Genomic DNA, 25836 nt, shown 5'->3' on the forward strand with positions numbered 1-25836 from the left:
TCCATGCCTCAAGCTGGGAACTCCCAATATCCTCACTAAGGCCTCAGATGCAAATGTTTTTTCTTCAATGGTGATCTTCTATATCATCTAGTTGCATGAACAATTCAAAGATTTATACTACTTGTTCCTGTATAGCATTTTTGTGAGAGTCTATGATGACTATTATTTTATTCTGTGACTCCTCCACCATCTGTGTCTGACTTTTGCAATAGGCCATTTATCTCCAATTTACTAGGTAAAGCTCTTAAGTGGGCTTTCCAATCTCATTCCTCTCCCCATCTAATGGCAAGGGTGCAGAGTGGAAAATATCTTATGGAGTGGCTGGGTTGGTCATACCACTCCATATGCCTAACAGCTTGAGAGGAAAGGCCTGAGCCTACGGCTCCCCCTTTCTGAGACACCCTGTTCTAATAATAACAAACAGGGATATCTTCCCACTGTTCTTGTTGTGTGAGGCTAAAGCCCCAGGGAAGAGGGAATCCCTGCAGGTCTTCGCCTACACTTAAGCCGGCCCCACTTGGCAGCCAGACACTGCAGTGGTGTCATTGCCGGAAGCAGGGGAGGCCTTGCTAATCCTGGGGCTCATGGTGGTGCTTTTACTTGAGGTAGAGCCGCCGCCCATCTGGTCCTGGCAGAGATGGAGGAACCTCTCAAGGTGGTGCTGGGAAGGTGCCTTGGGATGCCTAGAACTTTTCTGTGTCCCATGGTGTAGATTAGGCAATTCGTGGGATTTTCTTATCCACTGGACGTAGCTGGCCTTTCAGGAGAACTTCAGGTCTGCCTCCTACCCACCCATTGGCAAGCCACTCCCAAGCTGCAGTTTTTATTGGTACAATTGTTAGATACATCTTTTTTGATAATTTTCTATTCAAAATTTTGGGGAGGCAGAGTTATAAAAAAAAAACTCTGAATTTCTGACATTGTATATTTTTTTTGGTAGTTATGGTATTCTCTGTGCAGGTAAATCTTTAAATAATTCAGACTTTTATGGAGATACCAAATATGTTTTTTGTTACAGTTGTTTTGTACTTAAATTATTCAGTAATTCAATATTTTCTCCTGAGAAAAAGGTTTGTTTAACATTTTATTATGTTGTTGAAAATTTTATTGGACTGCTTTTAGACGAGTGCATTTTCCCTAGCTAGCTGCGGTCACATGGCTGCTAATTACCTACAAAGAAGACTAAATGCATAATTTCACATTATAAAAGCTCCTCCCCCTCATTTCACATGACAATGACATAATAATAAATACTTGACTAAGTACCACCTATCCTCAGCACTGCTAAACTTTGTCCTTATGTACCGGTCACATGATTATATCATCACAGGACCTTCACTTCCACGTATCCTCAGTACTGCTGAGCTCTGCCCTCATGTACAGGTCACATGATTATATTATCACTGGTACTTCACCTCCACCTATCCTCAATACTGCCGAGCTGTCCTTATTTACTGGTCACATGATTATACCATCACAGGTCCTTCACCACCACAATTACTGACAGAGCAGACGGCCCATAGCAGACATGAGGCCAGGTAGGATTTAACAGAATTACCAGATGGTGTGATGAAAATATAATTGGCTATTTGTCGCCCTCCATCTTGTATTCTTACAGTCATGAATGCTCAATATGTAAATTACACAGATCTGTGACTAAAAAGCTGTTTGATTATTTTACACTAATTGCCATGAATTTTGGTGTGCTGAAAATGAAAAAGAAAAAATGAAAAAAATCATAGACATCAGGATTTACCACAAAATGCAAAATTGTCTTCAAATTTAGCAAATTTTTCTCAATTTTTGGTATTTTTTTTATCTCAGGATTTTTAACCAAATTTAAAGTCAAAATTACTATTAATTGATTCACATCAGTGCATTTAAGATATACTATTCCAAAAAAATATAACTTTCAAAGAAAAGAACTTCCAGAGTGAGCTAATGGAAACCAGCATCAACATGTTGCAAGCTGACCGCACAGACTCTGACATGCACGGGCTCTATTCGTTTTTTTTTCTCTAGGTTCTCGCCTATGGTACTATTGTATCTTGATGCCACCAGAAGTATGGGTGGAGACAAGATACAGGGTGCTTGACAGGACGGTGACTCCTCCAGGAGCTGATTCACTGCCATGAGCAAGGTCCTAGCACGCCGCAGCAATCACTCTCCCTGGAGCAGCCATCCACCTTCCTTACCTCCATGGTGAACCGCTAGGCGGTACCTGCGCTGACAATGTGATACTGTAGGCACTCTACAGATCCTCCTGCAGTGAGGCTGTGCCCTCCCATCTCCCCTGGCAAAGCCCTTGTGCTGTGACTTACAAAGCCTCAGAGAATCTCCCCTGGCCATCTGCTCCCTCACAGCTCCCTCCGCAGACGTGTCTGTGCCGCTGTGCTGCTTCTCAGCTCTGTCCCAGACGCTGGCTCTCTGCTGCTTTGGCTGCTGACAGCTTACTCCTCCACTCAGTGTATGCCGCCACTACCAGTGTCGCCGGTGCTTTGCTGCTGTGGCCACTGACAAATGGAAAGAGAGGGAGTAACTCCCACAATCTCTTTGTGTTAGCTCGTTATTCTTAAATCATGTTTCCCCAAGTTTGCGTTATGGCTCCGCAGAAGTGTATTAATTTGCCTGATAGTTTCTGTTTCATTTGTGGTGAATACACAGTATTAAAGCAACAGCTGAATATTACACACTTTGTGAAAAAAGTATACTTTGCATACTTCATACTAAAACTTGGAGATCAAGATAAAGTTTAGGCGCCTCATAAAGTGTGCAAACGGTGTGTTGCGGATCTCCGAAATTGGTTCAAGGGTAAGGAAAAAACTTTCTGCTTTGGGATTCCTATAGCATGGCGAGAGAAAAGAACCATAGTGACGACTGTTACTTTAGTTCGTACGATGTGAAAGGGTATAATTCCAAATGGAAGCATCCCATTTCATACTCCAATCATCACTCAGCAATTCGTCCCATCTCCATGGCACAGATATACCAGTACCTAATCCCCCTGCTACCTTGAAAGAGATTCCTAGCTCTGATGAAGGTGGAGTCATACCTGAACCAGATGACGAATCAAGTTCTGATAATAAAGATGATACAAGAACAACATTTTTTTCCCAGGCGGAGATGAATCATTTGGTAAGAGACTTGAATCTTCCCAAAGATGCCGCTGAGTTACTCGGTTCAAGGCTTAAAAGCAGTAATTTTTAATTGCCAGGATTGTCTTTTTCATGGTTCAGACATCGTGAAAAGGAGTACGTTCCTTACTTTGCCCAGGAAGACAAGTTGGTTTATTGCATCAATGTTGAAGGTTTGATGGGTCAATTCAAAATTTCAGTATGATTCAACACAATGGCATATTTTCATAGATTCTTCAAAAAGAAGTCTCAAAGCAGTTTTACTCCACAACGGTGGTTTTTACGCTTCCATCCCTGTAGGTCATTTTGTACACTTGAAGAAAACCTACGAGAACTTGGAATTGGTTCTTTGCAAACTTAAATATGAAGACCACGGTTGGCAAGTGTGTGGGGATTTAAAGGTCTTATGCATGCTGCTCGGGCAACAAGCTGGATATACCAAATATCCTTGTTTTCTGTTTCTATGGGACAGTCGAGACCGACAAAATCACTGGACCAAGAAGATTTGGCAGTCTAGGGTGCCCACAGACAGTCAAATAAATGTTCTCCTAGAAACTTTAGTACCTCCACATAAAGTTCTCCATATAAAATTGGCATTGATGAAGCAATTCGTGAAATCACTTCAAAGAGATGGAGAATGCTACAAATATTTGGTCACCAATTTTCCAGGTCTCTCTGAGACAAAATTGAAGGAAGGTGTGTTCGTCGGACCAGATATTAGAAGACTTATAGCTGATCAAGCGAATGTCAATACCATGACAGATTCTCAAAAAGAAGGGTGGATTGCATTTAAAGGAGGTAATAGAGAAATTTTTAGGCAATAAGAAAAATTCTGACTACAAAAATATCATTCGACGACTGCTGAATGCATTTCAAGTTTTAGGTTGCCTGGTGAGTTTGAAAGTGCATTTCCTCTAACCCCACCTTTCCTGAAAATTTGCGAGCTGTGAGTGAAGAACAAGGTGAATGATTCCACTAGGACATTAAATAGATGGAAAGAAGATACCAGGGAATATGGCATTACAATAGCATTACAATGATGGCAGACTACTTTTGGATGCTTCAGAGAGACATTCCAGATGCTACTCACAAGAGTAAATGTAACAAGAGGAGCATCACAGGGAAGAAGAAACGAGAGAAGAACAAAGAATCTCAGCGCTCAAAAATAAGGGTACCAACTAATGAAAGGTATGGCAGATGGTGTAGTAATAAACTTACTTCACGGAGGCGTCCGTGCCCAGACGCCCCCAATCCCAGCAGATATATCAAAAATCCTTCGGCAACAGCAATCGGTTCCACGTATTTATTAAAATGGTTGTAGACGCGTTTCGGCCAATAAAATCATCTGGCCTTCATCAAGTACCTGATGCTATTATAATTTTTGATATATCTGCTGGGATTGGGGGCGTCTGGGCACGGACGCCTCCGTGAAGTAAGTTCATTACTACACCATCTGCCATACCTTTCATTAGTTGGTACCCTTATTTTTCAGCACTGAGATTTTTTGTTCTTCTCTCCTTTCTATATTTACTCCACCATTCACATGTCTGGAGCTTTCTCAAGTCGCTCTGCAGTATCATCATTGCCTGCATGAATTTGGATACACATCATCTTCGCACCAGGACCAGTATCCCTTTCTATGACTGTATTCCCTTTTGATACAGTACCACCTATGGTCATCTGAACAGTGAGCGCCACCTACTTAATAACATTGCAGGGAAGAAGAAACGGTTTTAGTGAGCTCATTTTAATTCAATAATGATTTTCATGTAAAATTTGTAATTAAAAATTAATTTTATAAGTCTATTTTCATTTATTTTGGGGTATTCAATATAAAGATTACGTGGAATAACCAAAACAGCTCTTAAAATGTTTTTTTTTTTTTTGCAGACCTGTGTTATAAGGATTGTATAGCTGAGTCTTATAGACTTGCTGGACAATATGTTAATATCTGCACATAGTGTCAACTACAATTACAATGTTAATTGTATTAACTATAGTTGCAAGGTTAATTGTATCAACTACAATTATCCAGAACATTGTTAATTGTATTAATTACAATTCCATTTGTATAGATATGTTTAAACTCTGTCCATATGCATTGCATTGCCATGAATATGTTGAGTCTGTTAATTCTGTGATATCATCATCATTGTCTATAGAACTGAGTCTTGTTGATCCTGAATCTTTCATCAATGAAGCTGGCCACTTCAGATGTGGGGGTCTCAGATTGATAGCACTTTGTTCTTTTTTAAGAAAATATGCAAGCTTGGGTAAGGCTAGCTGGGTATTAGTGTAATCTTGACTCCACCGGAAGCTAGTGGTTTGACAGGAAGAATGCCCCTGTAGAAAAATGGAGCAGCACTACAGGTCTTCCAAAAAGAAGTTGTTTTTATTTAATCCATAAAAATGGGGCAGCAACAGAGGGAAAAGAACTCAGCAGGACGGAATTCAGACTCTGGCTGTGATACGCCAGAGAATGACATAAACCTTGACCCTTCTCTTGTGGTAAATATTTCCACCCGCATTCTTACGGATGTTGAGATTAGAGTGTTATCACACAGCTTGTCTTTTTGCAGTGTTCCATCTGTTGATTGGTTCAAATATGACCTTGATTGTTGTAGATTGTATAGAAATTTGAAATTGAAAGCCTATTTTGCAACATTACCGACCCCAGCTCTATTGAGTGGTAGCTCAGTTAACATTCATAATGTGGGCTTCTCAGCGGTGGAACTGGGACACTGTAATCCTAGTACATTCCAAGCATCTGGTAATTTCTGTGGTGTGGAAGCATTTGCCAACATGGTCAATGCGGATCTTTGTATTGTTTTCTATATCTAATCTATCTAAAGTTGAATCTGAAGCATTACACTCCCTTGGTACGGATGTGTCCATCACCATCAGGGCGGCCGACAAGGGTGGAGCCATGGTGGTGATGGACACCTCCTATTACCATGAGGAGTTGACTTCACAATTGGGTGACTGTGAGACGTATGAACCCCTTATGTTGGATCCCACATCTGATTATCAGAAGACCCTTATGGATACCTTAAATGAAGCATTTCGACTCTGGTATTATTGATCAAAAACGAAAAAAAATTCTGAATGTTACCTCCCCAATAACGCCTATTATTTACACGTTGCCAAAGATACACAAGAATCTATACCATCCCCCAGGGCGTCCTATCGTCTCCGGGAGAGGTTCTCTGTTTGGCAACGTATCGCGATCCCTTGACAGGGTCCTTAGGAACTTTGCTGTTGAGGCGAAATCTTACATCAAAGATACAACTGATTTTTTGTTTAAGATTAAGGATTGTTCCATCCCTGATAGTTGTATTCTCGGATCATTTGACGTTGTCTGTCTCTACAGAAACATAGAACATGAAAAAGGGTTGGAGGGTGTGGCTCACTCTCTGTCCACCTCCAATGCTGAGAACAACAAGATTACCTTTATATTGACACTCTTGGAGATGGTGTTGTACCAGAACATCTTTCTCTCTAAGGATGCCCTCTTTAGACAGTGCCGTGGTACCGCCATGGGTACTAACGTGGCGCCAACGTATGCCAACCTATTTATGGCATATGTTGAAGAACGCTATATCTACGTATCATGGCACTGGTCTAAAGTCCATATGTGGGCTCGTTATATTGACAATATTTTTATCATTTGGGGCGGGGCGGAGAGTGAGCTACATGCATTCCATGAAGAAATTAACAACATAATCCCGTCTCTCAATTTCATACTATCCATGTCAACCAATGAGATGCAGTTTTTAGATGTCCTCATATACAAGGATGATGGACGTTTGAAGACTGACCAATTTGTCAAAGAGACAGACAGAAACAGCATGCTACTGTACACTAGCTATCATCCTCAACGGATGCGAGACTCTCTACCATGGAGTCAATTATTGAGAGTTCGACGCATTGTGGATGAAGATAGGATTGATAGACGACTCCATGAGATGTGTTTGAAATTTGTGAAACGGGGTTACCCAAATGAATTAATTTCTCGTTTGCAGTCTGAGACACGTTCAATTGATCGAGAGACGCTTTTGATCCCGAAAAACAAAGAGGAGACTAAGGGGCGCATTCCATTCATTTCAGAGTTTGGCCCAATTAGCGGGCAGGTGGCACAAATTATCCGCAGACATTGGCCGATTTTGGCACAATGCCATACAGACGTCAAGGAATTCAAAGAGCCTCCCATTATGGCTTATCAGAGGGGGAATTAACTTTAGAGATAGGCTAGTTCACACTGTATCTACAATGGTATCCAAGAGAGAATCCCGCAGCACACCAGGCAATACGCTAACAGCGCAGAGGTATCCAGCAATGCATGCCAAGCCACTGAAGGGACTATGGACCTCCAGTCCCCAAGTTAGACATCAACAAAGAAGAAGTGGCAGCATCCGTTGAGGGTTTTAAAGTAAAATCAGCAACTTTATTACTCCATATTCAAAGTGGTACAGGTAACGTTTCGACTACAGTTAGTCTTTGTCAAGCCTAGTCGAAACACTGTATCTACAGGGACATTACATACTACTGAAAGGGTCCTTGCACCACTAAAGATGGGTAACTTCCCTTGCTTGAATTGTAGCAGTTGCCACAATATGGTTAAGGGTGATAGCTTTATGCATCCCAGAACAGGTAAGAAATACCCGATTAAATCCTGCTTCACCTGCAATTCGTTGTACGTGGTCTGCGTTATATCGTGTCCTTGTGCCATGTTATATGTAGGTGAAACAATTTTGGAGAGCAGGACACTGTTATTGAAACATAAGAGTACTACACGTACAAAAAAAACCTGATGCACCTGTAGCACGACACTTCCTTGAGAAGAGGCACACCATAAGTCAGTTGCGGTTCCAAATTATTGATGCAATACCCCCTTTGTATAGAGGTGGGGATAGAGAATAGAAACTCAAATATTTGGAATGCAGATGGATTTTCGAACTAGACAAACTCCACCCGTTAGGTCTGAATTTAGAGTATAACCCTTTACCGTTTGTGTAAACCTACTAGTCTGTTGATAGCTTTATTCTGTTTGGATTTTAATTGATGTTTTTTATATGTTGACAGGACCCCTGTGACTTGATGGCGGGAGACGAGCAATGGCGCTGCACTATTCATATAATGACGATTTATTTCTATCTTGATGCACTGGTTTATGGATGATTAATCGGTGCCTTTAATAACCATAATAAAATTAATTTGCATACGACCAATGGGATTCTTGATAAAATGTAATATTTAGTCCTTTTTCATAACACTGGCAGTTATATAAGGCTTCGCTGATGTTGAAGATCAGTTGTTGTTTTTTTCCCCTGTTTGAGTGAATTAAGCTTTTTCACGAACAAACCCCGCTGTAATGTTTGGTCTATTGGAGCCTCTGGATGATTGACAGTTGGGGGCATGGCAATCTATGATGTAGACCAGTATGGTAGATGGAGGCAGTTGCCGCGGCCTCTTGACAGTGTGTGCTATGTGGATGCGATCCATTGCCATTGTGTATAAGTACTTTTCACTGTAGACATATCGCTATGTCTATGGTTACATCAGTATGAACGGGCATAATATATGCTGAAGCCCTGTGTGATGTCCGAACTATCGCGAGAGTTCTAGGACTCTCGCATATGCGCAGTGGGCATGTGATCTCCGACATTGAGCCACAAAGTGCATTGCAGCGTGTGCACTACTGCGATGGACTTAGTAATCCCGCATAAATGCATTGGGTTTGCATTATTGAGCTATAAGGTATGCCGCAGCTGCTCCTGACATCATGCTTCCCATACGGATTCTATGATTGTTTCTGGTCACAGGTGAGCCTCTGTCATTTTAATTATGTGTTGGGTGTGGGTTCCATTTAATTGGTGTATGTTTTCTTTAAAGTCTATGGTGTTCTATAGTGGTGGTCAGCTTGAAAAAGACTCTGCATGAGTTGAAACGTTGGTGCCCCATTTTTATGGATTAAATAAAAACAACAGCTTTCTGGAAGACCTGTGGTGCTGCTCCGTTTTTCTACAATCGCTTGCTACTGGGGTCGCAGGAGTGGGGACCAATGGAGCCTGCATACAGGACCCTCACCTCGCACCAGATGGTGTTTTACGACTGAGTGCTGCTGCTTCTTTGTATTTTAGGAGGAATGCCCCTGTCACACCCCTAGCTCCCGATTGGGCCAAGACAGGAAGGTCCTACTAGCAGAGTGTGCATAAATGCTGCCATGTTAAGGCTGGAACATGGCAGCGTTAAAGTATAATAATGTAAGCCTAACAAGTAATGATACCCTCAACCCAAGGACCCCCGCTTGCTAGGCGGGTACAGAGATAAGACTGGAAGTCCCTAAAAACCATCCACACCTACTTGCCTCGGCCTGGCTAAACCCAGGGGGACAACTGGGCATCGGACCCTATACTGTCTAGGGATAATCTGATACTATAGGGGAAAAAGGAGCACAAAAACTAAGAAAGATACTACCACAGAGAAACACAAAAGGCTAAATGAAACTACAGCAAGGGAAGGCAAGGGTTAAAGCACAAGGACTAAGGGGACCAGAGAGACCTAGTTAACCTTACTAGATACAAACAAACACTGGCAATGAAACTTGACAGCTGCTGCCTCTAATCCCTAGCAAAGGGGCGGAGCCAATGACATGCTTGTGGGTGGAGGAAGAAGACCCATCCACTCACATCAGAAGAGGCACCCAGAGCCGCACAGCCGCCCTAAGGGAACCGGCGCCGGACCTGGAAGGAAGAACACTGTGCCTGGACACCCGCAGCTGGACTGGCGTGCTGCCAAGACCCGACCGTGCTGCTGGTAAGTTTCCGCCTAACACCGCTCACAGCTGGCACCCTCACTGCTTGTGTTCTACTGGCGGAACTGTCTGCTCCCTGTTGCCCGTTGCCTCTCTCAAAGCTCTTGCTCCTCCGGCGGTAGTGTTAGCTCCACGGACGTTGCTCACGCCGCTGACAGCTGGCACCCTATGTGCTGCTTCTGCTCCGCCGCGGCACACTCAGATCCCTGCTGGTCACTCCTCCGCGGACAGCTTGCACCATCAGCACTTCTGCTCCACCGCTGGGAAAGCCCACTGAGGAGGGGAAGAAAGGCCGGTGGCATGTGCTCCTTCACTGTGCAGCCACCGCATAACACTCTCTGTCCCCCTGGCCCTGCAGCGTAGCGGCGGGATGTTAAAGTGAAATTGGTTTTGGGAGTGGGGTTGCCTCCTGTGGTGCGCCGCTGGCTCCCCAGCAAAAGCCACTTCATGATGCTTTCGGCGAATTGCTAGAACATTGAACCGGGTCTGTGGCGAGTGCCTCGGTGCCGAGCTAGCAGCTCTGGCAGTGTGTTAGCAGCAGGGCCTGCTTTGGCACAGCTGCATGTATCTTCCGGCCAGTTTTAGTGCCCTTCCAGGACCTATTTGCAAGGCTGCTGTGCAGCCAAACTGGTACAGGGGCGTCACCCCCCTGTCAATCTTGGCTCCACCAGGACTTGCTGGAGGCGTCAAGATACACTAATTCCGGCTGGCTGATTAAGCTATTTTTCTTAGTACATAAGGACTTGGTCTGGTGGCATAAAATTTGAGGTTTTTATTTGGACACATGTTGAGGCATACCCACAAAGTGTAAATCTCCAGGAGTTCTCTTTGCCTTTCACTGCCACCTGTCCAGCTGATAGACAGATGATGATGAACGATTGGTTTAGTCTTTGCTGCTACTTTCTTCAGCTGATGTCTAATAGACGAATACAGTTTGTATGTTGTGGGTATATGCAGTCTCTTGTAAAGTAAATTATGTTTCTGTCTAGCATTTGGTGATTTATCTACTTAACCTTTGTCTAGGAGAATCATTATACAATTGTAATCAATATCACCTATTATTCATAAATTTGTTTAATTATTGCCATTTTAATAAATTGCTATATATCAACCCATTTGTCCTTCTTTAAAGCCATATCGGATCTTGTTGCCTTTCGAGTTGGCAAAACAATGGGCAGTCCGGCCCTGCAGCCAACTGATATGTGCACCTGATAATTGGGATTTATCACTTTGTATGTGACTGATGGACTACAGTAATAGGGTCACCATTTATAGAGCTTATAACTGAGCAATTGGCATCTCATCACCAGCAGATCTCACCTGTTCTAACACATCTCATACCCAGAACTACAAGTCCCATCATCCCCACAGACATGTACACAGAGGGCTCCAGTTCATTAGTATAATATTCCTTCATGATGAGACTGATGGCTAATAAAAAACATCTTTGGATGAAGCTGCTGGAGGTTGTTAGTTAGTGTCATTCTCTCAGCAGTTGTCAGTGCAGTTATTGTACAGGTTGTCAGGTATGATGCTGTATCCAGTTTGGTGTGTGATGTGTGGAGAGGAAAGAAACATCTTACCTGAACATTTCACGCCCATCAGAGATCCAGAAGAATATCGACCACCATATGTAGAATATTCACACTGTGACAAGGATGACTCTTTTCCTGTACATCGTAGAGACAACTTCCTCCTGTCATCATCCACAAATATCTCCCCTGTGGTCACATGATGTTGTAGATTTGCAGTGTTACATCCCAGCTCTCTACAAACCACATTAGCAATGTTTTCTCTGCTACCCCTCCAATATTCCACTCCCCACCATTCTCCTTCATATCTCACTTCCACTAATCCTTCGCATTCTGTGTTTTCCTGGGAAAATCTCACTGGAACTATGGAAATAGAAATAAATATAAAAATCCATGAATATAAGGAAATGCTAATATAAAAGCGCTCGTCTCAGCATAACATCCACTCTCCAAATGCCCATTAAGTACAATGCACATCTTAGCGGGGTGACTAGCGCTCAGGGTCCCTCTATGAGCCAGAATGAAGATGGGCACTGAGTGGATCTGATAAGTTCTGCATCACATGGGTGTCAATTCACCAGAACCCCAAGTCATGACTCCCTGAGATCACGGCTGATTGGACTAGAGAAGCCGGAGCCAACTTCTTCGTATAACAACAATCTTCATGAGAGAATACCTTAGAGCAGCGACCAATAGTAATATCTCTTAATACACCCCAGATTCTAGGAATATCATCTACATCATCAAGTCACAAGTAGAGATGAGCGAACGTACTCGTCCGAGCTTGATGCTTGCTCGAGTATTAGGGTACTCGAGATGCTCGTTACTCGAGACGAGCACCACGCGATACTCGAGTCAATTCCATTTCCTTCCCTGCATGTTTTGCGCCATTTTCTGGCCAATAGACATACAGGGAAGGCATTACCACTTCCTCCTGTGACGTTCCAGCCCTATCCCACCTCCCTGCAGTGAGTGGCTGGGGAGATCAAGTGACCGCTGAGTATTTAAAGCAGTCTCGCCTGCGGCTCGCCTCAGACACACGCTGGGAGAGATTAGGGAGAGTGTTGTTCCTGCTGTTCCTGCTATAGGGAGAGTGTTAGGCTACTGTCAGCGTCTTCAAGAACCCCAAGGGTCCTTCTTAGGGCCACATCTTACCGTATGCATTACTGCTGTGGCTGCTGGGAGCAGTTTTGCACCAATTTTTGTTTTGCATCTTGGGCTCTGCAGACTATTGCGTTCTCAGTCTTCAGCCAATTATACAGAGTATAGGGGCAGTACTGGTCAGGCAGGGACAGTGGAAGTGTAGAATCCTGTCAACAAGTACCCCAACGGTCCTTCTTAGGGCTACCTCTGACCGTGTGCATTACTGTTGTGGCAGCTGGGAGCAGTTTTGCACCAATTTTTTTTTCATCTTGGGCTGTACAGACTATTGCGTTCTCAGTCTGCAGCCAATTATACAGAGTAAAGGGGCAGTACTGGTCAGCAAGGGACAGTGGTAGTGTAGAATCCTGTCAACAAGTACCCCAAAAAAGCTCCTGCTTAGGGCTACCTGTGCGCGTGTGCAGTTTACTGCATGGCTGCTAGGAGTTGTAGTGGCTCACTATTAGCCAGCTAGGCCTTTCTGCAGCCTAGCGTATAATTTTTTTGGCCTACAGTGTGCGTAACATAACCGCTGTCAGCCTCCAAGTGCAGGCAAATACTTGCCTTATTTTTTACAACGCTCTGTGTCTGCTGTATTCAAAATACACCATGCTGAGGGGTAGGGGTAGGCCTAGAGGACGCGGCAGTGGACGCGGGCGACGACGCAGAGGTCCAAGAGAGGGTGTGGGCACAGGCCGGGTTCCGGGTCCAGGTGAATCGCAGCCGGCTGCAGCGGGATTAGGAGAGAGGCAAGTTTTATATCACAATTTATGGGTCCACGTAGTAGACCTTTATTACAAAATGAGCAGTGTGAGCAGGTCCTGTCACGGATAGCAGAAAATGCATGCAGCAATGTATCGACCACCCAGTCTTCTACGCCGTCTCGCTGCTGCTCCTCCTTCCTCCCAGCCTCCTCACTCCATGAAAATGACACATTCTGATGAGCAGGCAGACTCCCAGGAACTGTTCTCGGGCCCCTGCCTTGATTGGGAAAAAATGGTTCCTCTCTAACCTGAGGAGTTTGTCGTGACCGATGCCCAACCTTTGGAAAGCTTACGGGGTCCGGGTGATGAGGTTGGGACTTCCGGCAACTGTCTCAAGAGCTTTCAGTGGATGAGGAGGTCAATGATGATGAGACACAGTTGTCTATCTGTGAGGTAATAGTAAGGACAGTAAGTCCGAGGGAGGAGCGCACAGAGGATTCGGAGGAAGAGCGGCTGGACGATGAGGTGACTGACCCCACCTGGTTCGCTAAGCCAACTGAGGACTGGTCTTCAGAAGGGGAGGCAAGTGCAGCAGCAGGACAGGTTGGAAGAGGCAGTGGGGTGGCCCGGGGTAGAGGCAGGGCCAGAGCGAAGACTCCCCCAACTGTTTCCCAAAGCACCCCCTCGTGCCAAGCCACCCTGCAGAGGCCGAGGTCCTCAAAGGTGTGGATGTTTTTCAGCGAAAGCGTGGACGACCGACGAACAGTGGTGTGCAACCTGTGTCGCACCATGATCAGCCGGGGAGCCACCAGTACCAGCCTCACCACCACCAGCATGCGCAGGCATATTGTCAGGACAGTGTCCGGGATATGGGGGTCCCTGAGATATCCCGCAACCCCTGTCCCTGCCTACTTGCCCCCCTGGGCTAACCCCCAGGGCGACAACTGGGCGACGGTCCCTACCCTCACTAGGGAAGCGGGACACGGGAGACAAACAGACACTGAGACAAGCAACGGTAGAATGGTCAGACAATCCGGGTAGGCAACAAGAGGGTACGCAGTACGGAGGGGTCAGGCAAAAACGTAGTCAAGTCCAAAAGCAGGTGTCAGAAAAGCCGAGGTCACAAGAGCAGTCAGGATAAACGCGGGTGCAGCTGGAGAACCAAACTAACACTGGCGAGGCCTGAGAGGAAAACACACCTATTTAAATGCTGTCAGCGCTCCCGCCCCAGAAGCTGATTGGGGCGGGGAGCCTGACAGCAGCAGGGCTAATCAGGGCGGTGCTGGGGACACGCCCCCAGTCTAGCTGCACAGACAGTTACTAGGGAAGCCAGCCTGGTAGTCAGGACACTAGAAGCACCAGCTGCCTCCCTAGCAACCCGGCGGCGACCAGTCTTACAGCGGCCCGGGGAGATCACAAGAACCGGGGTACCTCTGCGCCGCGCTCCTGTACCCCGGGTGGCCGGACCGGTGGTGCGGGCACGGCGGCCCCGAGAGTTGCCGGTTCTGACAGTACCCCCCCTTCTACGGGGGTACACCGGACCCCCATGGCCAGGTGCGGGCTTAAGCGGGAAAGCCCTGTGGAATGCCTGGACTAGGCGTGGCGCATGAACGTCCCTGGCAGGGACCCACGTCCTATCCTCAGGGCCAAATCCTCTCCAGTGGACCAGGTACTGCAGCCCACCTCTAACCTGTCGGGCATCCACAAGCCTTTCTACTTCATACTCCAGTTCCCCCTGTACCAGAGAGGGAGGAGGCGGGTTCTGGGTGGGGAGAACTGGAGTCACATACTTCTTAAGCAAGTTCTTGTGAAAAACCTTGTGGACCTTCCAGGGGTCAGGAAGTGCCAACTTATATGACACCGGGTTGATAACCTGAGAAACCGTAAATGGGCCAATGAACCGAGGAGCAAGTTTCAGGGAGGGAACCTTAAGTCTCAGATTCTTAGATGATAATAAAACCTGCTCCCCGACCACAAAAGGTGCAGAGATAGTACGTCTTTTATTTGCGTATTTACGCAGTTTCTCTTGGGAACCCTGAAGGTTCTTACGAACCTGGGCCCAAACTGTGCACAGTTCTTCGGCGGATATGTCGGCGGCCGGATTGTTCGAGACCAAAGGAGTAGAAAGCGAGAACCGGGGATGGAACCCATAGTTACAAAAAAAAGGTGACAGTTGGGTCGACGAGTTACCATGGTTGTTAATAGCAAATTCGGCGAGAGGTAAGTAGTTGGCCCACTGATGCTGGTTATCAGAGACAAACAGTCGCAGATACTGGATAAGTTCTTGGTTCATCCGTTCCGTTTGTCCGTTACTCTCGGGATGGAAAGCGGAGGAAAAGGACAAATTAACGTTTAGATTTTTACAGAAGGCTCGCCAGAAGCGAGCGACGAACTGAACCCCTCTATCAGACACAATGTCCTCGGGGATGCCATGTAACCGAACAATCTCCTTGATGAACATCTCAGACAAAAGTTTGGCGTTAGGCAACTTGCCAAGTGGAACAAAATGAGACATTTTGGAGAAACGGTCAACTATTACCCAAATGACCGTATTCCCCAGCGAGGATGGCAGATCAGTAATAAAATCCATGGACAAATGGGACCATGGCCTGGACGGAATGGGCAAGGGCAGAAGAGGCCCCTCAGGACGTCTCCTGAGGTTCTTCCCCCTTGCGCAAACCGGGCACGCGGACACAAATACCCGTACATCCTTGGCCATGTGCGGCCACCAATAGAGTCTGGCCGCTAACTCCAGAGTACCCCTGATACCGGGGTGTCCAGCTAGGACTGAAGCATGTGTCTCCTCTAACACTTTCAATCTCAGTGACAACGGGACAAATAATTTGCCTTCCGGAAGGGCTTCAGGAGCAGATTGTTGAGCGGCGTGAATGAGAGGTGAAAGGTCGGAGGAGACAGCAGCGAGGACCACCCCGGGGGAGAGAATGCTCTCAGGCTCCGGCTCGGAAGGTTCCGGAGAACCAAAACTCCTAGACAGGGCATCCGCCTTGACATTCTTAGAACCGGGTCTATAGGTAACAACAAAATTGAACCGAGAGAAAAACAAGGCCCAGCGGGCTTGCCGAGCATTTAACCTCTTAGCGGAATCTAGATAAGTGAGGTTTTTATGGTCAGTGAGTACCGTAATCTGGTGATGGGCTCCTTCCAAAAAATGCCTCCACTCTTCGAAAGCCCACTTAATCGCCAGCAATTCCCGGTTGCCTATATCATAGTTCCGTTCGGTGGACGAAAACTTCCTAGAAAAATAGGCACACGGTCTAAGGTTGGTGAGAGTGGAGGGACCTTGGGACAGTACCGCTCCCACACCAAACTCAGAGGCATCTACCTCCACCACAAAAGGACTGGACAGATCCGGTTGTACTAGGACAGGTGCAGACGAGAACGCCGCCTTTAGGGTATTGAAGGCCCTCAGAGCCTCAGAAGACCAGGTCCTCACATCTGCCCCCTTTCTGGTGAGGTCCGTTAGAGGTTTAGCCACCACGGAGAAGTCTTTAATGAATTTGCGATAGTAGTTGGCGAAGCCGAGGAAGCGTTGAAGGGCTTTCAACGACCCTGGCTGAGCCCACTCCGTGATGGCCTTCACCTTTTCAGGATCCATCTGGAAGTCGCATGGCGTGATGATATACCCCAAAAATGATATCTTTTGTACCCCGAAAACACATTTCTCGAGTTTAGCAAACAGCTTGTTATGTCTGAGTCGAGCTAGCACAGTCTGAACGTGAGTATGGTGACTCGGCAAGTCGGAGGAAAAAATCAAAATGTCGTCTAGATATACAACCACGAACACCCCCATGATATCCTGAAACACTGAGTTCATGTACCCCTGAAAAATGGCGGGGGCGTTACACAATCCAAAAGGCATAACTAGGTATTCAAAATGCCCGAGGGGCGTATTGAAGGCGGTTTTCCACTCATCCCCCTCCCGAATGCGGATGAGGTTGTATGCTCCCCTGAGATCAAGTTTAGAAAACCATCGGGCACCAGCGACCTGGTTGAGGAGGTCAGGAATGAGTGGAAGAGCATACTGGTTTCGGACTGTGATTTTATTTAGCTCTCTATAGTCAATACAGGGCCGGAGACCCCCATCCTTCTTCTCAACGAAGAAAAACCCGGCACCCACCGGGGATTCTGAGGGCCGGATGTGCCCCTTGGCCAGGCTGTCCTGGATGTAGTCCCTCATGGATTCTCTCTCTGGAACCGTAACGTTATAAATGCGGCCCTTAGGAAGTTTGGCCCCAGGAATCAAGTCTATTTTACAGTCCCATTCCCTATGAGGGGGCAGAGCTTCAGATAATTGTTTGGAGAACACGTCAGAAAACTCGGAGAGGTATTCTGGTAGGGGGCTCCCCTCGCAGGTGGAGATTCCCACCTTCACCGCACAAAGGTGGTTGGCACAGCGGGGACCCCACTTTACCAGTTCCAACGTGTCCCAATTTACTACCGGGTTGTGCTCCCGGAGCCAGGGGAGGCCTAGGACGACGTCCACAGACAAATCTCTCATCACTAGAAAGGTGCAGGTTTCCACGTGTAAGGCTCCTATAGTAAACCTTACTTCAGGGGTTACCAGATTAACCACCCCTGCTTGCAAAGGAGTGGAGTCCACTCCTGAAACCAGAATCGGAGTTTCTAAACGTAACAAAACCCCGGACAGTTGAGCAACGAAATTAAAGTTAACGAAATTAGCCGCAGCCCCCGAATCAACAAAGGCTTGCCCAGTACGGTGGAAAGCATGAAATTCTAGGGTGCAAGGCACTAACATCTTGGACAACACAGGGAGTACCTTGGCTCCTAGACAGTCCCCCCGATAACTGCCTAGGAGCGGGAGTTCTTCCTGCCGTGGCTTCTTAGCGCAGGTAGCAATGCGGTGACCCGGCTCCCCACAGTAGAAGCAGAGGTTCTTCTTCAGGCGGTGTTCCCGTCGTTGCTCGGGGTTCACGGCTCCCAGCTCCATGGCCTCGGTGGTGGGAGGGTAAAAGGTCGGGTCAGTCGAAGAAGTAGACGTGGGGAGTGGGGTGGTCCGAGCGGCGTGTCTGGCCCTCAAACGTCGGTCGGCTCGAATAGCCAGCGACATGGCTTGCTCCAGGGTTTTAGGCTCTGGGTGGGCCACAAGTAGGTCCTTGAGACCCTCAGACAGACCGGTCAAAAATAAGTCTTTTAGGGCGGCATCGTTCCACCGGGATTCCGTACAATGTTGACGGAATTGGGAACAGTAGTCCTCCGCCATCTTACAACCCTGGCGCAGGGCCAGAAGTTTGGAGACTGCGTAGCCCGCCCGGTCGGGTTCGTCATAAATTTGACCCAGGGCGAAAAAAAAGGCGTCAAGGGATAGTCGGGCTGGAGAGCCAGCTGGTAGCGAGAAAGCCCAATTCTGGGGCTCTCCCCTCAGGCGGGTAATTACGATTCCCACTTTCTGGTATTCAGTACCAGAGGAGTGGGGGCGGAGATCAAAGTAGAGCTTGCAGCTCTCTCTAAATGCAAAAAACTGATCTCTCTCTCCGGAGAAGCAATCCGGAAGCGTGGCTCGAGGTTCTGACATCGTTCCTGGAGCGGACGAGGGCTGCATGGGACCTGCAGCTGCCACTTGTTCCCGTGGCTGCAAGCGGGCTGTTAGGTCCTGGGCAAGGGTCGTAAGGACCTGGACCTGGTTCGCTACAGCCGCCACGGCCTCCATCGAGGGGCTCAAAGTTGCCGGGCGGATGCAAGGGTCTGACCTTAGTTCGGCCAGTGTTACTGTCAGGACAGTGTCCGGGATATGGGGGTCCCTGAGATATCCCGCAACCCCTGTCCCTGCCTACTTGCCCCCCTGGGCTAACCCCCAGGGCGACAACTGGGCGACGGTCCCTACCCTCACTAGGGAAGCGGGACACGGGAGACAAACAGACACTGAGACAAGCAACGGTAGAATGGTCAGACAATCCGGGTAGGCAACAAGAGGGTACGCAGTACGGAGGGGTCAGGCAAAAACGTAGTCAAGTCCAAAAGCAGGTGTCAGAAAAGCCGAGGTCACAAGAGCAGTCAGGATAAACGCGGGTGCAGCTGGAGAACCAAACTAACACTGGCGAGGCCTGAGAGGAAAACACACCTATTTAAATGCTGTCAGCGCTCCCGCCCCAGAAGCTGATTGGGGCGGGGAGCCTGACAGCAGCAGGGCTAATCAGGGCGGTGCTGGGGACACGCCCCCAGTCTAGCTGCACAGACAGTTACTAGGGAAGCCAGCCTGGTAGTCAGGACACTAGAAGCACCAGCTGCCTCCCTAGCAACCCGGCGGCGACCAGTCTTACAGCGGCCCGGGGAGATCACAAGAACCGGGGTACCTCTGCGCCGCGCTCCTGTACCCCGGGTGGCCGGACCGGTGGTGCGGGCACGGCGGCCCCGAGAGTTGCCGGTTCTGACACATATGATGGCCAAGCACCCCACAGGGTGGGACGAAGGCCGTTCACCACCTTCGGGTCGCACCACTGCCTCTCCCCCTGTGCCACAACCTGCCACTCATATCCAACCCCCTTCTCAGGACACAGGCAAGAGCGCCTCCCGGCTTGCACCCACACCCTCACCTCCGCTGTCCTTGGCCCCATCCAGCAATGTCTCTCAGCGAAGTGTCCAGCTGTCGCTTGCGCAAGCGTTGGAATGCAAGCACAAATACACCGCCACGCACCCACACGCTCAAGCATTAAACGTGAACATTGCCAAATTGATCAGCCTGGAGATGCTGCCGTACAGGCTTGTGGAAACGGAGGCTTTCAAAAACATGATGGCGGCGGCGGTCCCGCCCTACTCGGTCCCCAGTCGCCACTATTTTTCCCGGTGTGCCGTCCCAGCCCTACCCCAACACGTCTCCCGCAAGATTAATCATGCCCTCACTAACGCGTTTACTGGGAAGGTCCACTTAATCACGGACACGTGGACAAGTACTGGGGGGAAGGGCCACTATATCTCCCTAACGGCACATTGGGTGATTTTGGTGGTGGCTGGGACTGAGTCAGAGCCTTGGACCGCACACGTCCTACCCACACCCAGAATTGGTGGTCCTTCCTCGGTTCTGGTATCTGCGGCAGTCTATGCCACCTCTTCTAAACCCTCCCCCTCCTCCAACAATAAAAAAAAACATTCTTGGCAAATGCTTTTGCTTTGGTCCGTCTTGCGCCGGTCCAAGAATTTCACCTCTAGCGGCACAATACGAATGCCTCCGGCCGTCCCTCTTAATCATGGCCCCAGTTCTGAAAACCAACAAAATAGAACCGGGGTCCTATTCCATTATTCCTAGCTGAAGCATTCAGCCAACCCCCGGTATAAGGAGAAACTTTCCACTCTCATTCCCGAAGAGGAAAGGGGTTCGAGAGTGATGCAATACCACAGGGCCCTAGTGGACAAACTGATGGTAAACTACCCATCTGACAGCGCTAGCGGCAGAAGGCTCAGTTCCAAGGGCCAAGTAGCAAGGGAGGCGCAGAGATCAGGCAGCATGTTCAGCGCAGGCAGGGGAACACTGTCCAAGGCCTTTGCCAGCTTTATAGCTTCCCAGCAAGACTCCGTCACCACTCCCCAGTCAAGGCTGAGTCGGAGGGAGCACTGTAAAAAGATGGTGAGGGAGTACGCAGCCAATCGTACCACTGTCCTCCGTGATGCCTCTGCTCCATACAACTATTGGGTGTCAAAGCTGGACACGTGGCACGAACTTGCACTGTATGCCCTTGAGGTGCTGGCTTGCCCTGCCGCTAGCGTCTTGTCAGAGAGGGTGTTTAGTGCTGCTGGGGGAATCATCACGGACAAGCATACCCGCCTGTCAACTGACAGTGCCGACATGCTTACACTCATAAAGATGAACAATGCCTAGATTTCCCCAGACTTCTCTTCTGCACCGGCGGAGAGTAGCGGAACCTAAAGATTCTTTTTGCTGTAACAGCAGATAAAAGCACTCTTCTCTATCACCGGTAAAACGGGGCATTTAGCTTTGTCAATCTGTCTCTGACATTAGTCCTCCTCCTGCTACTCTTCCTCCAGAAACATGTCATCACGCTGAACGGCCAATTTTTCTGCGGCCCAAAAGGCTCATCTACATCTACCAATGTTTTTACAATTTTTCTAAGTTTTAAAAGTATTGAGACAGTAACATGAACCAATTTTTTCAACAGGGCTGCCTACAGGCTCTGTTACAAATTAAGCAACAGAGAGCTGTATCTTAAAAAAAATGTTTATGAGTTTCACCTACTCTCTCTGTTGATAAATTTTTCATAGGTACACTTGTACTCTTGGTACACTAATTTTGGGGCCCACGCATACACTGTTATCCAACTAATTTTTCTAGCCTTCGCCTACGCTCATGGTATCCCAATGTTTTCAGAGGTAGGCCTATACTATTAATAGAGAAATTTTACTGGGGTCTGCCTGCCTGCCTATTCTTCTGCTACAAGAAAGTTACAGGGGTCTGACTATACTGCTGCCAATTACATGTTACAGGGGTCTGCCTATACTGCTGCTACAGAAATGCTTCTTGGATCTGTCTATAGTGTTACAACTGAAATGACACAGGAATCTGCGTATACTTCTGCTACAAAAATGTTACTGGGGTCTGCCTATACTTCAACAACAGAAATGGTGGTGGGGTCTGCCTATACTGCTGCTACATAACTGTTACTGGGGTCTGCCTATACTTCTGCCCCATAAATGTTACGGGGTCTTCCTATACTGCTGCCACTTAAATGTTACAGGAGTCTGCCTATACTTCTGCTACAAGAATGTTACTGGGGCCTGCCTATACTTCTGCCACATAAATGTTACAGGGGGTCTGCGTATACTTCTGCTACAAAAATGGTACTGGGGTCTGCCTATGCTTCTGCTACAGAAATACTACACGGGTCTGCTTATACTGCGGCTACAGAAATGGCACTGGGGTCTGCCTTTACTGCTGCTACAAAAATGTTACAGGGGTCTGCCTATGCTTCTGCTACATTAATGTTTCAGGGGTCTGGTTATACTGCTGCTACATAAATGTTACAGGGGTCTGCCTATACTGCTGCTACAGAAACGTTACTGGGGTCTGCTTTTACTGCTGCTACAGAAACGTTACTGGGGTCTGCTTTTACTGCTGCTACAGAAACATTACTGGGGTCTGCCTATGCTGTTACTACAGAAATGTTACTCGGCTCTGTCTATGCTGTTACAACAGAAATGTTACTGGGGTCTGTCAATACTGTTGCTACTGAAATGTTACAAATACTGGGCTCTGCCTGTACTGCTGCTACTGAAATGTTACAGGGGTCTGCATATACTGCTGCTACTGAAATGTTACAGGGGTCTGCATATACTGTGCTACGCAAATGTTACTAGAGGGTTTGTGTATGCTTCTGCTACTAAAATGTTACTGGGGTCTGCCTATACTTCTGGCACATAAATGTTACAGGGGTCTGCCTATACTTCTGCTAATGAAATGTTACTGGGGTCTGTCTATACTGTTACTACAGAAATGTTACTGGGGTCTGTCTATACTCTTACTACCGAAATGTTACTGGGGTCTCCTTAGACTTCTGCAACATAACTGTTACTGGGGTCAGCTTATACCTTTTGCTACAGGAATATTACAGGGGTCTGTGTAAACTATGAGTGCACCAAGTCTTCCCATCGTGGTGTTCTACCTATCTGGCCCCCAAAAAAACCCAGACTGACTAGGGCATGGCGTGTGGGCCGCAGCCAACATGTATATCCTCTCACGTAACCTCAGCTATCCGGGACACTGCAATGGGATTTCTTTCTGTACCGTCTGTGTGTACCTGCTAGACACCCATGCTGCGGGTGCACACAGACTTGCCATAGTGGAGTTGGACCTGTCTGTCCCCAAAACGCTAAAAGACTTGGGTAGGGTGCAGAGAGCAGATGGTTTACCCCTTGCGTTGTCAATGAGGTATCCGACACCCAAACAGAATGAGTAGTGTGTGGACACATGGAGTCCCCATTGCTATGTCACTCGCAGCACCTTGCGCCACACAGGGACAGAGGCTGACCCTGGGCCCGCTCACATACTTCCCACATCGAGTATTGCTGCATTGTGGAGATGTGTAGAAGTGCTGGGCTGGCAGCGGACTCCCCTTTATGCCCATGTTTGCAGCTCCTGACGGAGGTGGCAAAGGATTGGAATGAAAATGGAATGTCAATCTATTATCAATACTCAAGAGCATTGTGGGCTATCGCCCCCCCCCCCTTTCAAAGAGGGTCGCTTTCTTGCCCTGCCAACCCTCTGCAGTGTGTGCCTCCAGTTCCTCCTCATGGCAGACGCACTTATAAATAGACATGAGGGTGGTGTGGCTATGAGGCCAGCGTGTGGAATGAGGGCAGCTGAAGGCTGCGCAGGGGCACTTTTGTGTGCGCTGAGGATGCAGGGTCATGCGGGGGGGTTGGACAGCATGTATCCCAGGAGAAGAGGCAGCGGTGTGTCCCGAAGGCAGTGCTTGTGCTTGGTTGGAGGTATTGTGGTGCTTAGCTAAGGTGTGCCTTGCTGATGGGGGTTTGTCCAAAGTAAAAATGGTTGGGGGGGGGGGCACTCTTGCCGCTATTGTGGCTTAATAGTGAGACCTGGGAACCTGAGATGCAGCCCTGCATTTTTCCCCTCGACTGCCCTATCCGTTTGTGTCGTTTCCATCACTTTCTTGGGTTTTGCAGATTTGCACAAATGAAAACCTTAGCGAGCATCGGTCATATACAAAAATGCTCGAGTCGCCCATTGACTTCAATGGGGTTCGTTACGCAAAACGAACCCTCGAGCATCGTGGAAAGCTCGACTCGAGCAACGAGCACCCGAGCATTTTGGTGCTCGCTCACCTCTAGTAGTTAACCATCATATGTGCAGTGGTTATGGTTGCAGATTGTAATAACAATATTTCCTCTCCTTTTTGCAGTATGTTTTCGTGCAGGTACCGGAGATGGTGTGGGGCCCCTTAACGTCATGCTCCTTCAAGGGGTCATAAAATGCTGCATAGAGCACAAACTAAACATCTTTCAGCTTCCAGACAAACTATGAGACTGCCCTGCTAGCACCCTCACATATCGCAATCAAGTGGGGTATAGTTCCAAATACCGTTTCATATCTTTTACTAAATTCGTAAAGTCGAGAGGAAGGGGCGGCAGGCGCAGAATATGACATTAAATAGCAAGCACATGAGTGTATGATTGTCGCAAAATTAATGAAAAGAGAAACTAGGGGTCCTAACAATAATGTTTTTTTCTCATAGATGGTTCCAAATATCGTGGAAATGGACAAGCAAAACAGGCTATGCAAGGGTAACCAACAGAAAGAGGTAATTGTATAAAAAACACGTTTTTCCTCCTGAGAGATTCAGTTACTCAGGAAATAGAGGTGATGGCGCTCACTGAAATATGTAAGCTGGCTGCAGGTAAGACTGTTAATGTCTGCACCGACTTAAGGTACACATTGGGAATCGTACACGATTTCACATCTTATATGGCACAGTGGAAGTTTCATGGGGTCCTTGAGTAAGCCAATCCAGAACGCAGAAGCAGTGTCTTTGTTCTACAAGGTTTTAGCTCTTTCCACACAGGTGACTTATCATCAAGTCCAGGCTTATGCCACAGAGACAACCACTGAGGCTGGAAGGAACCAGAGAGCAGGCATCGCAGCAGCCTGACCTCCCTTGAATGAGGTACCGGCTCGTAACCTGCTTGCACCTGAAATGGGTGTAGATATTTCTCTGTTGCTTGAATTGCAGGAACAGGTCTCAAAAGGAAGAAAAAGGAGGAGTGGAAAAATCAAACAGAACACTAATGGGGTCTGGCAGAAAAGGTTAATGCCTGTGCCTCCCCTGCACGCTATACTCCATGATGTCACACCTGATCAATGAGCTAACCCATTCATCCAAGGAGGTAATGTGCGGTATAGTGTTTTCTGCTTGGCTTACCCCAGGGTTCAACACTGCTGCGATATGGTTTATACAGAGATGCATGATATGAGCCCATTACAATCCAGGCCAATTGGTCAAGGTACCTTCTCAGTGCGAGTCAGATTATCTGTTTCAGTGCCTAAATAGCATACAGCTACCACAGGTAGGTGTTTGAAGTTTGTTGGTTTGCATAGACCTCTTTTCATGTTAGTTGGAGGCGTGGCTTGAGGAAAAAAAATAAAAACGCCAAGAATATGACTAAAGAAATTGTTTTACGAAAGTAATTATGAATATTTGATACACCAGAAGTCATAATAAAAAATAGAGGTAAGCATTTTATTAGTCATCTACTTGGGTAGAACTACGCTTAATTGTAAGACTAAGTTGAGTCCCTTTGAAGGTATTTGGTAGGACTCCTATAATAGGCTTATGCTTATTCCAGGCCAAAAAGGAGGGCCTTATCTCCCACGTGAGTGCCTTACATCAGGAGTTATATCCACTGTCACTCATAAATGCATATTCTCCTTGTTTCCAGATCAAAAGTCGCATAGTTTGCTTTCAGGTGGTTGGGTTGTCCTAAAAAGACGCAAGGAACGCTTGGAATCA

At 47.3% G+C, this 25836-nt stretch overlaps 1 protein-coding gene across 1 annotated transcript in view; it reads right to left on the reverse strand.

The window, feature by feature from the left end:
- Positions 1 to 25836, reverse strand: part of LOC136576110 (scavenger receptor cysteine-rich type 1 protein M130-like) — a 513398-nt gene that overhangs the window by 267029 nt on the left and 220533 nt on the right. The window contains exon 5 of the mRNA XM_066575131.1: positions 11532 to 11843. Coding sequence (XP_066431228.1) covers positions 11532 to 11843 — 312 coding nt within the window. The remainder of the gene's footprint in view (positions 1 to 11531; positions 11844 to 25836) is intronic.

Source organism: Eleutherodactylus coqui, chromosome 8 (assembly GCF_035609145.1).
Source record: "Eleutherodactylus coqui strain aEleCoq1 chromosome 8, aEleCoq1.hap1, whole genome shotgun sequence".
Taxonomy (NCBI): domain Eukaryota; kingdom Metazoa; phylum Chordata; class Amphibia; order Anura; family Eleutherodactylidae; genus Eleutherodactylus; species Eleutherodactylus coqui.